At 49.8% G+C, this 14,962-nt stretch overlaps 3 protein-coding genes across 4 annotated transcripts in view; 1 reads left to right on the top strand and 2 right to left on the bottom strand.

Moving 5' to 3' along the window:
- Nucleotides 1-5,370, bottom strand: part of fam53c (family with sequence similarity 53 member C) — a 10,863-nt gene extending 5,493 nt beyond the window's left edge. The window contains exons 1-2 of one of the 2 annotated variants that reach the window (XM_024799877.2): nt 4,957-5,370; nt 1,839-2,188 (exon numbers count right to left, since the gene is read on the bottom strand). The gene's annotated coding sequence lies outside the window, so the exon portion shown is untranslated. The remainder of the gene's footprint in view (nt 1-1,838; nt 2,189-4,956) is intronic. The other variant, XM_076889493.1, reaches the window with a different exon arrangement.
- A 734-nt stretch (nt 5,371-6,104) lies between these two features.
- On the bottom strand, nt 6,105-10,031 carry slbp2 (stem-loop binding protein 2). Its single transcript, XM_004556916.5, has 9 exons — nt 9,879-10,031; nt 8,501-8,662; nt 8,319-8,399; nt 8,110-8,190; nt 7,787-7,930; nt 7,524-7,694; nt 7,266-7,428; nt 7,016-7,142; nt 6,105-6,644 (listed from the first exon to the last, which is right to left on the bottom strand). The coding sequence occupies exons 1-9, from the start codon at nt 9,929-9,931 to the stop codon at nt 6,586-6,588; spliced, it is 1,041 nt and encodes a 346-aa protein (XP_004556973.1). The 5' UTR covers nt 9,932-10,031; the 3' UTR covers nt 6,105-6,585.
- Nucleotides 10,032-11,893: 1,862 nt separating this feature from the next.
- Nucleotides 11,894-14,446, top strand: zmat2 (zinc finger, matrin-type 2). The gene is made up of 6 exons (XM_004556915.4): nt 11,894-12,001; nt 12,963-13,062; nt 13,142-13,265; nt 13,618-13,691; nt 13,812-13,957; nt 14,038-14,446. Exons 1-6 carry the CDS (start codon nt 11,984-11,986, stop codon nt 14,179-14,181), a joined length of 606 nt encoding a protein of 201 aa, XP_004556972.1. The 5' UTR covers nt 11,894-11,983; the 3' UTR covers nt 14,182-14,446.
- Nucleotides 14,447-14,962: the final 516 nt, after the last annotated feature.

A 14,962-nucleotide genomic window follows, 5' to 3' on the forward strand; every position in this document is an offset into this window, starting at 1 on the left:
TCGCGATATAATTTGAAGCACGTGCGGTAACGACATATATCACGATATATTCTTTTCTTCTGTATAACGGATTTTCCACACTTAAAATCCTTTAATTTTCTCAAAAATCGAGTGTGCCTTATGTATGAACTCTGGTTGTGCTTACTGACCTCGAACCGATTTTGGCTACAGAAATCTGTTAAAAATGTTTGGATGGATGGTCAGAGCATTACGGCTGCCGTAGTCAGGAGCCTCGCGGAGTAATCTGGGTCCAAAACTCCGTCAGCTTCAGGTCCCAAAGTCAAACGAACACTGAGAGTTAAAAACGGTCTGAATTCTTTCATCTTTAATAAAATCATCAGCGTTGCTGCTTTACCGGGTGTAACAATTAAGTTTAACATCCAGGTATCCATGAAAACAGATTTATTAAATTTAATGGAGTTAGAAGTTAGCAGGAAGTTAGCTCGCTAGTTTCCATCTAAACATGATATTGCATGTTCTGACTGAGAGATTTTTGAAACTAATTCAAACGTACAGCTCTGCTGCCACTTCCAACATAAATGAAGACAGGAAACTAAACAGCAGTGGCGTTTGTAGGGTTACTGAAGTTGGGCTAGCTGCTATATAATGTTGTGCTACGTGATTGCTAGCGACACAGCTATGTTAGCATAACATTAGCACAGTGAAGCTGGAGGATGAACACCAACTTTTTTCCACTCGATAAAAGTTAACGTGACGGATTCTGGTGGTCAGGGACAAATGCAGTCACATAGCAGGATGCTGTACACGGGCCAAACTTCAGTCAGGAGAACAACTGAGATCATTCATCCACAATACGAGGTTAGTCATTAATATACTGCAACAACATGGGAATAGAGCAGCTGCCAGAGAATTCAACATTAATGAATCAATGTTACTGAAGTGGAGGAAGCGCAGTTTTTGGCTTTCCCCATATTTCAACAGTGCTTCATCTCTTTGCTGTGACTGTCGCCATAATTTGCAGATGATTATGGTTGTAGCCGCTGCGATGCTTTTGACCAAAACAGGCGCAGCTTGATGACATCATCAACATGCGCTATCGCGATAGAGCGATATAGTCAAAGTCTCTATCGTTGGCCAAATTTATATCGTTTCTAGCGCCTGAGCATTGTCCAACAGATGTTGAAGGACCTCAGAGACTCTGTGCAGCACCTTTACATGTGTGGCTACAGACACACATGCAGAGAGCTTTAGGTGTTCGCTTGCTGTGGGACATTTAACAGACATGTCCGCACCATCAAACAGCTGACAGCTAAACAAAACCAACAGCTGCTCTAAATCTAACGTTACGCCATGTTTAGTGGCCTAAAATCACACGTCTGTGACACACAGTCACACATCATATGAGAGTTTATCCACTAAGTGTCAGAGGCCACTTCAAGCAAAGTTTCACTAACAGCAGCTCTCAGTACAGATGGACGTCATCGGAGGTTTGGAGGTGACTTTGGACTAAGATTGATGACACACGAGAGTTTCTTACTCCTGCTTTATTGCTAAGTGTTGATATTACTCAAATATGTTTAAACACAGTGTGCAGACAAGTGTGGACTTTCCACAAACAGCAGCAGAAGCAGCTGGCTGTGTCCTACAGTGGCCACCGTAGCAGGATTGTCCACGTGAATTAGGAGGAATCATCTGCAATCCACTGACATCCAGTGGTGAGACTTTACACCCTGACTTTGTATCAAAGTATCCTGACTGTCAGTGAACACACGGGCCGTGACGGCGTTCAGACTGTCGCTAACAAAAGTACACTTCCTGTCTCTGCTCTGCAGGTGTGACAGTGACCTCACAGGTGAGGCTACAGGTGTGCCACTCACCAGGTACAAGTCCCCTGGCTGAGCAGGGTCGCCTTCCAGAGTCTGCTTCCTCAGGCTCTCCACCAGCAGCGTGACCACAGCATGGTGGCAGGGGACGAGGGGGGAGACAGGGGAGGGTGGCCGGGAGGAGGAGGAGGGGCCAGGTGGAGGGGAGAACAGGGGAGAGAGGGGGGAAGGAGGAGGAGGGAGGGGAGAGTTACAGCCGTCTGTGTGTCCGTCCGTTTGGTCTGTCTCGGGACGAGAGAGGGGAGGAGCTTAGGGCTGAGACTCCTCCTTAAGGCCTCAGGGCCACGTAGCCCCACCCACTCTCACAAGAGCATCATCTGTCAGCCGTTGCTGCAGCAACACACCTAGAAAAGGCACACACACACGCAGGTGAAGTTAAGCTGAAAAACATTGACAACTCTATCAGGACCAAAGCATCAAACAGCTGATGTTGAGAAGAAACAGGAAAAACACAAGAAAAAGACGACCACAAACAGCACTGGGAACCAGTCCCACAGTCAAGTCCCTGTTTGGAATTGTTCGTCTGTGTGTGTATTGATCCCGCTTATCAGTTCTGGTTGCACTACAATCAGCTGATTGCAGTTCACGTGTCAGAGGAGGAAAACAGGTCTGCAGCGTGTAAACGGACGTTCCTTTGACTTTTCTAGTTTAAAGTGGAGACTGCATCACACACCGTGCTAATGCTAAGCTAACGAAGAACCCAGCACAGCAGCCACAGCCTGAGCTGAAGGTAGCAAACAGCCAGGCTCAGCTACCTGCTCGTGTTTCTGCAGTAGAACACAATAGAAACTGAAATATCCTTTATTGTCCCTCGCTGTGCAAATAAAGTGTTTTTTCTTTGCTTTGTGCTCACACAACCCGTCAAAAGGGGAGGAAGACCTGCTGCTTCCAAATAGAGCACATTTCATAATGTTGTAAATCCAAACCCATCATGGATTCATGATTTGAATCCTGGGTTGTGTGAAATCCCAGAAACACACCTTAGACAAAGTGAATCTGTGAACTAAGGTGTCGGTCTGTTAGGATATGTTGCGGTGATCCTCGGGTTGGGGGATTTGTGTTTGTACTGGAGGGCAAAATTAAAACCAAGATGGACAAGAAAAGTTCAAAGCCATCAGGTGCTCAGTTTAGAAAAAAGGGAAAAGAAGAGGAAGAGAAACAAAAGATGCAGGTAAGCAGACGTGTGATTGGTTCAGGATGACCTGCCATGATCCAATCAGAATACTTTATAAGGAAATGATGTGGGTTACAGTTGCTCCAACATGAAATGGTAAAAATAGCAACAGTAACAGACTAAACTCCAAACAATATATACAATAATAGAATATTAATTAGTCATTGTCAATTGCTGATTCGTCGTGTTCTCATTGTATGATGAATTATGATGGTTGTTTGGATACTATGCATACTCTCTCTCTTCATGTGTGTGTGTGTGTGTGTGTGTGTGTCGGCGCTGACCACTGCTGACCTGACCGCAACAAAGAGGGGAAATTGCTCCAACATGCACAAATATTTGACCACACAGAGTGCAATTAGTGATGGTGGAGACAATAACCTCAGAATGACAAACAATAAACTCTTCATTTTCACCCCTATAAGAGACACCGAAAAACAAAAAGACGCCACCAAGAAGAAGAAGACCCCCGTGGACAGAGACGAAGCACAAAAGAGACCCACGAAAACATCCACAGAGTGAAACGACTGACAGACTAAAGACTGCCTCAAAGACGCTACGACCAAACAGCCTGAAGAAACCACCATGAACGACTGGAGGAAGCGCGTCTGAGACCCGACAAAAACAACAACAAAAAAGACTAAAGTGTGAAAAGGAGCTCACAGAGACTACAAACCACCTGCACCGCCGTCGAGGCGACATAAAACCACCCAGACCCCCCAAAGCCACGCAGGAAAACTGCAGAACAAACACACGAGGCATACCCACATAACAACCAGCAAGAGCCAGGACTAGACATTCAATCGGAAAAGAAATGTCAAAAAGAGCAAAAACAAAAACCTGACAACAAAATTACAAAAAAATAACCTCAAAAGGAATACAAGGTCCCAGAGATTAGTCTGGACCGCTCATCGCATGAAATTAGACTTTAATTATTATGTCACACAGTTAACACTCATAATAATAACAATAACAGTTTCACTCCTTCATGTCGTTACTCTCCAGTTGCAGCCTTGCATCAGTGCTGTAACTGAGTACCGTTACTCCGTTACTCGTGGACCCCCTGGGGCTCCTGTAAACCAGGTCAGGGGCCAAGAACAGGGGACCATCACCCCGTCATCGGGGCGGAACCCCGGGGTCTGGTTAGCGCGGCTCTGCTGGGGGAATATCGGCTCCGGGTACATGCCGATGACCGTGAGCCGAACCGAGCCGAGCCGGGCTGACCGAGGCCGCCGGGCACCCCCGACAGCTTGTTAGCTTGTGGCTAAGCATCCCATTGCTTTTAATGAGGGATGCTTTCCGCCCGTGTACCTGTCGGCCCGGTGGGCGGTGTGTTTGCGGAGGGTTACTCCATGAAAAAAAACACAAACCCCGGTTTGTGTTATGACGGCGGACCGTTACATCACCAGCAGTTCACCTGAGCCGTTAGCTCGCTGCTATAAATAACAAGTCATCCCGTTATTCCGCTCAAGGTCGGCACAATAAACTCAGCCATCTTGCTCGGAGGATGGGAGCCGCTGAGTGACGGCTCTGCCTCCTCCACCGCCTCCCGGGCTCCGGGGGCCCGTGCCGGGCTGCTAGCAGCGAACAGGGCGGCAGTTAGTAGCTAACGGCGGCTAACGGGTTAGCTGCTAGCTGACCCGTTAGCCGCCGTTAATGGTGTCACAAACAACCCACGAACATCAATGATGCTCCCGGTGTCTGTCCCGCCTCCGGCCATCACCCAGGCCAGGGCCGTCCGCACACACCGGACCCCTCACAGGCCCATGCTCAGCAGAACCACCGCAGGCCGTCAACAGCGATCGGAACAGCGGTGCTGACGGCGTGTGGCCGGCCCGAGAGCTCCCGGAGCGGCGAGAGGGGGGCGACACACGGCGGGATGCTGCGGGACGGAGTCGGACACACGTCCCGCTCTCTCCGGCCCGGCGCAGTGCTTACCTTGTCGGTTGACGGGGTGAGGCGGCTCCTGTGGCTGCAGCGGGCCGGCGAACGGCTCTGTGTTCGGTGTATCGACCCAGTATTATCGTCGAACACAGCGGAACGAAGCGGGAATCTAACCGCGCGGAGCGGGCATCGCAGGCTCCGGCACTGAGCCGCACATCTGCCTGGATCGGTGTCCGGTCTCCGTTATTAAAACATAATAATAATAACGAGGACTGCGCGCGCACACGCCCGTGAGCGGCGGGCATTCATAAATAACAGCTACGGTGCCAGCGGAGGAGGGGCGGGGCTTCAGCGCATCACCGGCACCTGCCGTTTATTTACGTCTGATCCTTTGATCCGGTCCGCAGTGCCGCCGCTCAGCACAGCCGAACCTGCCGCACGAACCCGGGGCGAATCTCCGAGAACGCTGCCACGCGGGGCATGACGGGAGCTGGAGTCCGCGGAGGCTTGTTTACCGCCACAGCTCGCGTTAAAGGGCAAACCCGCAGAAACTGCGCGGACCGGGCCCGACCGGAGGAACCTCGGAGAACCGTGCAGACACCGGGACATTAAAAATAACGAAAAATGAGTAGAAATGGTGAAGAGAAAAGAGTAGAGACTAAAAAGAAATAAAAATACGTGGTTGAAACTAAAAATTGATTCTATTAATATTACATTTTTGAAATCTGAATATTTTAAAAACAAAGAGGAAGCAAAAAGACTTTGTTAAATAAACTGTACAGTGAAAATAAATTTGACAGACTAAAAGAAAACTGTTAGAGTTAAAATCTAGTTTAGAAATAAGGAGTTCATCTTTAGGGTTTACTTTTTTTTCTTTTTAAAAAAAAAAAAAAAAAACACACGTAAAACCTGATAAAATGCGTGGATAGTCAGACCGAGTAAAAATCATTTATGGATTAAAAATAAATTAAATTTTATTCAAAGCTGCATTTTAGAAGCAAGAAGTAGATTTAAACGAGCCGCTTCATCTTATTCTGCACATTTAAGGATTTTCTGTGAAAACAAACAACCCAGATGTTCTGATGGGACAGAGAAGATCAACTCGTGTTTGGAGTCCAGGTTCTTACAGCTGCACACCCTCAGTGAACACCTCTGCATGTCCAACACTTTTATGGAGGGTAGAAGAAGAACGAGTCGGCCTGTGGATCAGTAACACTTTATTTACGCCTTTATTAATCACATGGTTCAGCTTTGCTCTTGACAGTCAAGCAGCAAAAAAAGTAGGAAGAGTAAAAAGAAAACTCAAACACAAAGATGGCCGCTCCCCTCCACTCAGCAGGGGGTCGTTTTTGAGAAAAAACATGGCGGTGCGGGGGGGAGGAGCCTGAGCCAGACAGCAGAGCACGAAGGTGAAGGTGGAGCAAAGACAACAAAGTGACACCAAAGTGAGTCGATACAGAAATGAGTGCAGAACAGGTGAGCAGTGCTTCATGAGGTCGAACGTTCAGGTGCATCCGAGTGTTCAGCTGTCCGCCCTGACGACGCGTTCACGAGCAGCCGGGAAACCTCAGCACCTGGGAGGGGGGGTGGCGGCCAATCGGATCCCTGCTGTCGTTCAGTTAATCTTCAGACACATTTAAAAAGACACGATGAGGAAACAAGGGCGAGGACTGCGTCGGGTGGTCAGTACGGGTTCCACAGGAGCTGGTCGGAGAACACAGGGACCTGCTGGTCATCAGAGTCTGCACGGAGAAACAAGATGGCGGTGAGCCGACAAACAGGAAGTGAGCACATGTCACAGAACAAGACCCCGATCGCCTGCCTCAGCAGGTTTGATGTAACCACAGCAGTCCTCATGTGACCTCATGTCCCCACAGTCTGTACTTCAGGACTGCTTCAACTTTTTTATTCCAGTAAAAAGTACTCTGAGTAAGAGTGGCTCCTATTTGTGTGCAAAGCCAAACGAACCGTGCAAGTAAAACAAACACCTGCAAATTCTACTTCAGTACAAATACTTAGTTACTTCCCACCTCTGGATCTGACCAAGCCCCGCCCCAAACCAGCCAGCAGGCTCGCCCTCAGGAGTCGCCCCCTGCTGGCTGAGTTACCTCACCTTGGCCGTGGTCCGTTTCCATCAGGAGGTGGAGCCAGTCGGTCATGCTGTCATCGGTGGTCAGCTGACTGCTGAGTGAGTAGTTCAGGCCTGGAGGAGAGCGACGCGCCCGGCGGCTCGCCTCCAGCTGCAGAGAAACAAACAGGAATAAATAAGGTCACCGATCAGCTGATGTTGTGTTTTACAGAGGACGTTAAATAAAGTTAACGCATCTTTAATGAGCCGAAGAATTTGATTGGTGACTGATTACCGGCGACACGGGGACGGCCCAGGCTCCAGGCAGCGCTGAGGGCGTGGCGGCCAGCAGAGGAGACACAGAGGAGACTTTAGAGGATGCTGGAGTCTCCTTCTCTCTCTGCTCGTCTCCAACATTCTCAAAGAGGTCAGAGGTCATCTTCTCCAGCTGACTCTGCCTAAAGAGAGAAAACACTGATGACGTCACAGAAAGGCCTCAGCTGACGAGGATCAGTTTCTGGATAAATGTCAACTGGCGCTGGGTTCCACCTACAGCTGCTCCACGGGGTCCGGCGTGTCGGCGGCATCCGGCTGGGCGCCGGTCGGAGGGTCCCACAGGTGCAGCGCTCGCCTCCACAGACGCACCTGCATGTCCCAGGAGCGCCGGCTGTACTTCCTGTACTTGTTAGGAGTGGAGGGGTGGAGCTTAGGATCCCTCAGGTGTCTGAGGAGGAGGAGAGAAACCAGAGAGGCGTGTCAGCGTCGACGTTTGAGGAACCGTCGTCCGATTCTCGGCGTCATGCTCCGAGTTCTTACTTGGGGACTTGCTGGATGTAGTTCTGGTATCCGCTGGTGTTCTTGCCGTACTGGATCTGTTTCTGCCGCCGTTTCAGAACCGCGGCGTTGGTCTCAGTGTTGGTCGGGTCCGGCAGGCGGGGGTAACAGCGGCTGATGTGGGGCCTTCACAGAGCGACAAATTACACAGGGAACACAGAAACCCAGTGAAGAAGAGGCTCCAGCAGCGTGCAGTGCTGCAGGCAACGCCACAGGCCAACACAGCTCAGGGGCGTGGCCTACTGCCACCTGATGCAGGTTATGCACAGAGCAGGTCAGAACCTCTGAATGTCCCTCGTACTCACCTCCTGCTGTCCACGTCATCCGTCCCCACGGCCACGCTGCTCGTGGACACTTTGAGGATGCAGCGCTCCAGGATGGAGGACCTGAGGAAGAACAGCTGCATGAACACCTGCTGTGGCGACCTTCAGGTTTCAGTCCACGTTTACTGGTCCGCGCAGGATTAGCTGATCCTGATAACGGCTCGTTAGCCTGGATTAAAGAAGCCAAATACCTGCGTGGTTTGCTGCTGATGACTCGCTCTTGTCCTCGCATGCCGCCGGCGCCACGAGGAGACGGGATAGGAGAGACGTTACTGCAAAGAAGAGAAAGGCGTCAGGAGAAACCACGGCCTGCAGAGGGCGCCGTCTCTGCCACGCTACACTGACCCCACCCCTCTGCAGGAGAATTTCATACCTGACCAGGCTGTCGTACACGGAGCTGCAGCCGGGGAGCAGCCACGGCTCGGGGGCGGAGCATCCCGAGGCGGTGGTGGTCAGCACCGGGTCAGAAAGGCTGTTCCACATGGTCGCCGACCAGCCCTTCGTGCAGACACACGACCACGGGCTGAAGAGGAAGCTGCAAGCAGACACACCCGGTTTAGAGAGTCCAGGTGAGACTGACGAGCTCACCTCAGGTCACTGAGCGATTCAGAGCCCTCGAAGGGTCGTTGACCCCCCTCCCCTCGTCAGAGTCGTTGTGATGATGATGATGGGGGGTTAAGCACTCAGGATTCACACCTGGACTCATCCAGGCCAACGAGTCCCGGGAGACCCCCTCCCCCCTGCTTTCAGCCCAGGTTTCTGTTTGTGGACGAGCACCATGTAGAAACTACATCATTTCCTGTTTCTGTCGCTACGCGAGCGGCCACACGTCTGTCAGTCTCATCCTGAGACGTCAGCACCCCAGTCTCAGCATGCAGATGTTACAGATGTTTTCAGTGGACTGATGGAACAGCTCATATCAATAAACTATACAAAGCTCGACCACACGTCCCAAGTGTGTCCCTGCTCACCTGCAAGCTCAGCCTCGTCACGAGTCTCATTTCTGGACATCACGAGGTCACAGCTCAGGTCCTTCGTCACTGACTCACAGGTTCGAGCTGCTGCTTTCAGAGTTTAAGTGTTAAAGATACGCGTGTGCTTAAAGTCAGTGCAGAGGTTCCAGTCTGAGGCGGCGTGCGCCAAACACTCACTGCTCGTATTTAAACTGACAAAAATAAGCTGTTGGTCTATAATATGTGTGACGTTTCCTCATGAATGGCATCCAGTCATGTTGAGCCACAAACAGCACTCCTGTAACAGGCTGGAAGCACCAATCAGTGTTTGGCAGCGTCTTGAGTTCACCTTTATCTGTCCAGTTAAAAAAAAAAAAAAGTCTTCTTTAAGAGTAACCTGGCCGCCAGGACCGTGTTCACCGACACACGTAGAGACATTACACAAACACCAAAAACATTGGAAATCAGTTTTTGGCACAACACCGGGAGCCTGGCAGCAAGACCCGGGCCGCTGCAGGTACAGAGAACACAGGTGAGTCCGCGAACTCATACCGAGAGCTGACGTCACGAAGCGCAGACCCAGCGCGTGTTTAAAGAGAACAAACAGCCGGAAACCACACGAGACGAATTCGCCCGAGAACCTGTCCGCGGTTCGGCTTTGTTCCGTCTCACAGACATCAGCTGCCCGCTCAACTTTACAAAGACGCCAAACAAACGGAACACGAACAGGTGCAGCCTGAGCTAAGAATCCCAGCTGTGATTGGCTGAGCTCAGCTGCAGGTGAGGACAGACACGTACCTGGAGGACAGCGGCGGGCTCTGCTCTGCCGGTTCCACTCTGCTCGCGGACATCTTCGGACTCACAGAACACGTCGGTCCGCACTCACAGCCTTTAATGAGCGGCACCTGGAGCGGAGGGGGCGGGGCCGCGATGAGGGCGGGGCCTCACCTTAGCGCTCCACACCGAGCCCTGGAAAAAGAGCCATGTGTCAGGTCAAACACAAATGCAAGAAGAATCATGCCACTGTGCGATGTGTTCACTGCTACAGACACACATGTGGTAAATGCAGACGACAGATACCATGGCAGTGCCAGGATTGTGAGTGATTGCTGAAAATGTTGAAATGTACTCACTCACTTTTTATTATTATTTGTAAATATGTGTACAAATGGTTGGTTTTTTGTACTGTTTTTATCAATAAATCTCAGCAACAAAGGACATACACACATGTGTGTTGATTTCTCCCTAAGATGGCAAACTGAAACACTCCAAGTTGGTGACTTTTGGAGATTTATTTCCCTGGATGATTGAGAATGCATCAAGACGAACACAAAAGGAAGTTCACAGCTTTTAGCAGCTCCCCCACCCCCTCATTCACACACCCCCACTCCCCTCCAGAATTCCCAGGTAACAACCTAATTTACATATGAATGACTAGCCAATTTAGCTTCCACTTGGCTGAAGCTAAAGCTTAGCTAAAAGCCTACCAGCCATTTGGCTGGAAGGCGGGTTTTAAAGGTAGAAAGGTAGAAGGCTGGGCACTGCTGCTCTCGGGGGACTCTAAGTGTTAAAATCAACCTGGTTACGCTCCAGCTGGTCCCTGATTTGTTTTATTTTAAAATTCCGTTGATAAACAGTTTTTTATTTCAGGAATTACATTAAATTTATTGCTCTAAACAATAAATAAAGTCAGAAACATATTTACAGCTGATTCTAACATCAGTGCTGCAGTCAGGCCTGTTTCTCCTGTTTCATCTTATTCAGAATATCATAGCGAGCCAGTTTCCTCATCCTATCACTGATACAGTCAAACAGTATTTAATCATCCATATTTATCACATTAGACATTTGCGTCTTCAGCACCGCACAGACAGAAGAGCTGCTCAGATCCCCCACACCAGCCTGGGGGCCGGGAGCAGCTGAGTCCCACAGACAGGCTGATAAATGGATGTTGGTTGTGTGAGTGTGGACTGTGAGGTATGATAAATCTGTCATCACTCTGATATCACAACAGGTTTAATCAGTCACCAAATCTGTGCTAACGCCAATCTGACACAAGCCGCTAACATCGGTGCTGCTGCGGTGGGTAACGAGGGCTCTGTGGGCTTTTGTCTCAATCTGACTTCAATACTTTCTCCAACCCATCAAAAACTCTTGAAAGAGCTCATTGATGATCTGCAGAGGAACGGTGTATTTGACGTTTCAGGCTTCAGAGCTCATCCCAGTACAGAAACAACGTGAAGCTCATAAAGGATCTTCTTATGTTCTAACTTTCTGCTTCTTAATTCAGATCAAACTGAGGTTATTGTACTCGGCCCTGAAAAGCTTAGAAATATGGTATCTAACCAGATTCTTACTCTGGATGGCATTACCTTGGCCTCCAGTAACGCTGTGAGGAACCTTGGAGTCATTTTTGACCAGGACATGTCCTTCAATGCACATATTAAACAAATATGTAAGACTGCTTTCTTCCATTTGTGCAACATCTCTAAAGTTAGAAATATCCTGTCTCAGAGTGATGCTGAAAAACTAGTTCATGCATTTATTACTTCCAGGCTGGACGACTGTAATTCATTATTATCAGGAAGTCCTAAAAACTCCCTGAAAAGCCTTCAGCTGATCCAAAATGCTGCAGCAAGAGTCCTGACAGGGAAACTTCCCACCCAGCGCTCAGCAGTCCTGACAGATCCTGACGCTGAGCTCAGAGCTCGCTGCCGTCAGTGCTGCAGGTTCGTCGTGCAGACGTGAAGGTCGGTAAACCTGCTGAGACTGAAGCAGCGATGGGTTTGATAAAGGGCCTCCTATCCTCACCTCCTCTTCTCCTGCAGGTGGCGCTCTTTCTATCTCTGTTGAAAAAATGACGCTACAGCGGCTGCCGTCATTTCCGGTCACAAGTAAACAAGATGGCGTCAGGCAGCGGGGTGAGTTTCTGAGCGTTTCTTCTTCTTTAGAGTAAAAACATGAAAGCTCGGCGGTGTGAGCAGGGCGTGTTTCACTCTCGGGATTTGTCGTAGTCGCGGTTGTTACCGGCTCCGGTTCAAGCCGGTTCTCCGTCTTTAGACAGCTGTTTGCAGCGCGCTTAGCTAGCAGCAGCTAGCATGCTAACCGTGACCCTGTTCAGCGTTTCCGGTTTCATTTCAGACGTTTTCTAAACGTTATGCCAGTGCTCGTTAACCCACTCTCTGCTGCTTGGCACTTCGTGTTTGTTCTTGTCCCTCCTGCAGCTCGGAAGCAGATTAGCTGATCAGTGTTAGCCTGTTAGCGCAAGCGGTGTGACTTCCGGCCTGTCAAAATAAAAGCTTCACCTCAAAACAAGGAACTCAGCTCAGGCTCGAATTAAAATGTTTTTTATTTCAGATATAAAGACTTGCTGCTTTTCTGACTTTAAGATGATCTGTATTTTAGTGATAAGCCACATGTTTGATTTGTAGAGAGAGGAGGCAGCAGGTGGAGGTAAAAGTTAGACGTCTTTATTTTCAGAATCACGTTTATTGACCGTGTGTATGCACAAACACATTCAAGGAGTTTGGTTCCGGTTGACCCTCAAGCACAGCAACGTAAATCACAACAATATGTAAACGACACACACACACGTATATATCTGTCTATGTATATATGTGTAATTATATGTATATACATACGTAAATACCCAGTCTAAATCTTATATACATAAAATAGAGGATGACAGAAGTTTAGCAGTTAAAAATAAAAGCTGAAGCTCAGACCGTGTTTTAACCTCTGAATGGGGACTTATCAATAATACCAGAAATGATTAATGATTTCATGTCACTGAATCAACGTTTCTGTGGATTGTGATTTCCACTCTGTGATCAGCTCTGACAGGAAGCGCGGTAACGGCAGCGTCTCTCTTTTCTCTTCCAGTCGAGTAAAAACGACTTCAGGCGGAAATGGGACAAAGACGAGTACGAGAACCTCGCCCAGAAACGTCTGGTGGAGGAGAGGGAGCGCGAGCGGCGAGATGGTAAGAACATCAGCCGCTCAGAGGGAGGAGCTTAGGCTTTCACTTTCTGTATTAACCTGTCACATGTTGGCACCTTCAGGAAAAACTGCGCCGCCGGTCAAGCGGGACCTCCTGCGTCACCGGGACTACAAGGTGGACCTGGAGTCCAAGCTGGGGAAGACCATCGTCATCACCAAGACCACACCGCAGGCCGAGATGGGCGGGTAAGACCAGGTTCACACGCCATCGTCTCTTCAAGTTGTCGTGCAGACTGAGAACAAAACAAAAGCTGAACGAAAGCAACCGCTGACGTGACGTGTGATGTCACAAGTCAGCTGCAGCTGCTTTACAGGTGAAAATATGGCGTGATGAAGGCTCACTCACTGACAAGGAGGTCAGTGTCAGGACAAGCTCCGCCCACACTGTCAGCTGAAGTCAGTAGAGCTCTGTTCTCTCACACAAACGTATCTGATGACCTCGCTCAAAGTTTGGGCTGCTCAGCTGCTGCCGCCATTCTCCTTATATAGGCGGAGCAAGGACATACAGGTGACCTTTTTTCTTCCTTTGGTGTTTCAGGTATTACTGTAACGTGTGCGACTGTGTGGTCAAAGACTCCATCAACTTCCTGGATCACATCAACGGCAAAAAACGTGAGTTCACAGCCTAAAACACCTGATCAGAGAGGAGGCTTTTATTTTGAAAATCATGTCACACACATCATTGCTGATGTTCTTCAGTGTGAACAGCAGGTGGTGTGTGTGTGTGAGCAGATCAGAGGAACCTGGGCATGTCGATGCGGGTGGAGCGCTCGTCTCTTGATCAGGTGAAGAAGAGATTCGAGGTGAACAAGAAGAAGTTGGAGGAGAAACAGAAGGAGTACGACTTCGAGGAGCGCATGAAGGAGCTGCGGGAGGAGGTGAGGAGGAGTTTTATGGATCTCGTGAGGCTTTCGGGATGAGCGCGTTCCTCACGGGTGTCTGTGCTGCGTGTCTTTAGGAGGAGAAGGCGAAGGCGTACAAGAAGGAGAAGCAGAAGGAGCGGAAGCGACGGGCGGAGGAGGACGTGGACTTCGAGGAGGACGAAGAGATGGCGGCAGTGATGGGCTTCTCTGGCTTCGGCTCGTCCAAGAAGAGCCACTGAAGCTCCGCCTCTCTCAGGCAGGAAGCAGGTTTCTACCCCGCCCTCTCTACATCAGGCGGAGGTTCGGACTTAGGCGGAGTAGCATCGGCGCTCGTCTTGGACTCTTACTTTGTTATTCACAGCCAGACTTTTATTATGTTAGTCCATTCAGATGTAATGGACTAAAACGTAAAACTTTATTTAAAGCACAGCTCAGACAGTCTGTATCAGCCCCTAGGCATGCTGGGAAATTCAAATTGTAATAAACAGTTTTTGTTTTTTTAAATTTCTGATTGTTGTTTGTGTCAGTGAACGCACCACAGAACCCAGGCTGTTTGTTCCAGACATCAGCGTGACGCTTGCCTTTCAAGAGTGACACTCATTCAAGGTCAGAGGTCATCTTGCAGGAGCTTTCCTCTCCTCAGGAACTCTCTGCAGGAGGGGGAGATACAGGAGAGGTGGAGGAAGATCTCAGCCTGGGCATCTATTGTCTCATGTAGTCTGGAAGATGAGCGGATGACGGGGTGGGTGCAGTTTTCTCTGTGGTGGGGTTGGGTGGACTGTCCCGGGCTCTGTGGGGCCGGGAGGCGCTGCTGCACTGGGCCCCGGTCCGGATGGGCCTGGGCCCCCTTTCCCTGGCGGGTCGCGGAGTATGGGGGTGCTTACTGGGGTCAGCGGGGGAGCTGGCCCCAGGGAGGGGTCACTTGCCCCTCCCTTCCTTCCCTCCCCATCTCCCGCTGCCTCCCTCTTCCCGCTCCACCACAACCACCCACACATGCAGGGCCTTGGAGTAGGGGTGTGT

Source organism: Maylandia zebra, linkage group LG10 (assembly GCF_041146795.1).
Source record: "Maylandia zebra isolate NMK-2024a linkage group LG10, Mzebra_GT3a, whole genome shotgun sequence".
Taxonomy (NCBI): domain Eukaryota; kingdom Metazoa; phylum Chordata; class Actinopteri; order Cichliformes; family Cichlidae; genus Maylandia; species Maylandia zebra.

What these genes read in the sequence shown, in the direction of transcription:
- slbp2 (XM_004556916.5), bottom strand. Translation starts at nt 9,931, where the DNA reads ATGTCCGCGAGCAGAGTGGAACCGGCAGAGCAGAGCCCGCCGCTGTCC. An exon ending in AGCCCGCCGCTGTCCTCCAG is followed by an intron (nt 8,663 to 9,878) that starts GTACGTGTCTGT and finishes GTCTGCTTGCAG; the next exon opens with CTTCCTCTTCAGCCCGTGGT. An exon ending in CCGGACCCCGTGGAGCAGCT is followed by an intron (nt 7,429 to 7,523) that starts GTAGGTGGAACC and finishes TTCTCTCTTTAG; the next exon opens with GCAGAGTCAGCTGGAGAAGA.
- zmat2 (XM_004556915.4), top strand. An exon ending in TCACATCAACGGCAAAAAAC is followed by an intron (nt 13,692 to 13,811) that starts GTGAGTTCACAG and finishes GTGTGTGAGCAG; the next exon opens with ATCAGAGGAACCTGGGCATG. An exon ending in TGAAGGAGCTGCGGGAGGAG is followed by an intron (nt 13,958 to 14,037) that starts GTGAGGAGGAGT and finishes GCGTGTCTTTAG; the next exon opens with GAGGAGAAGGCGAAGGCGTA.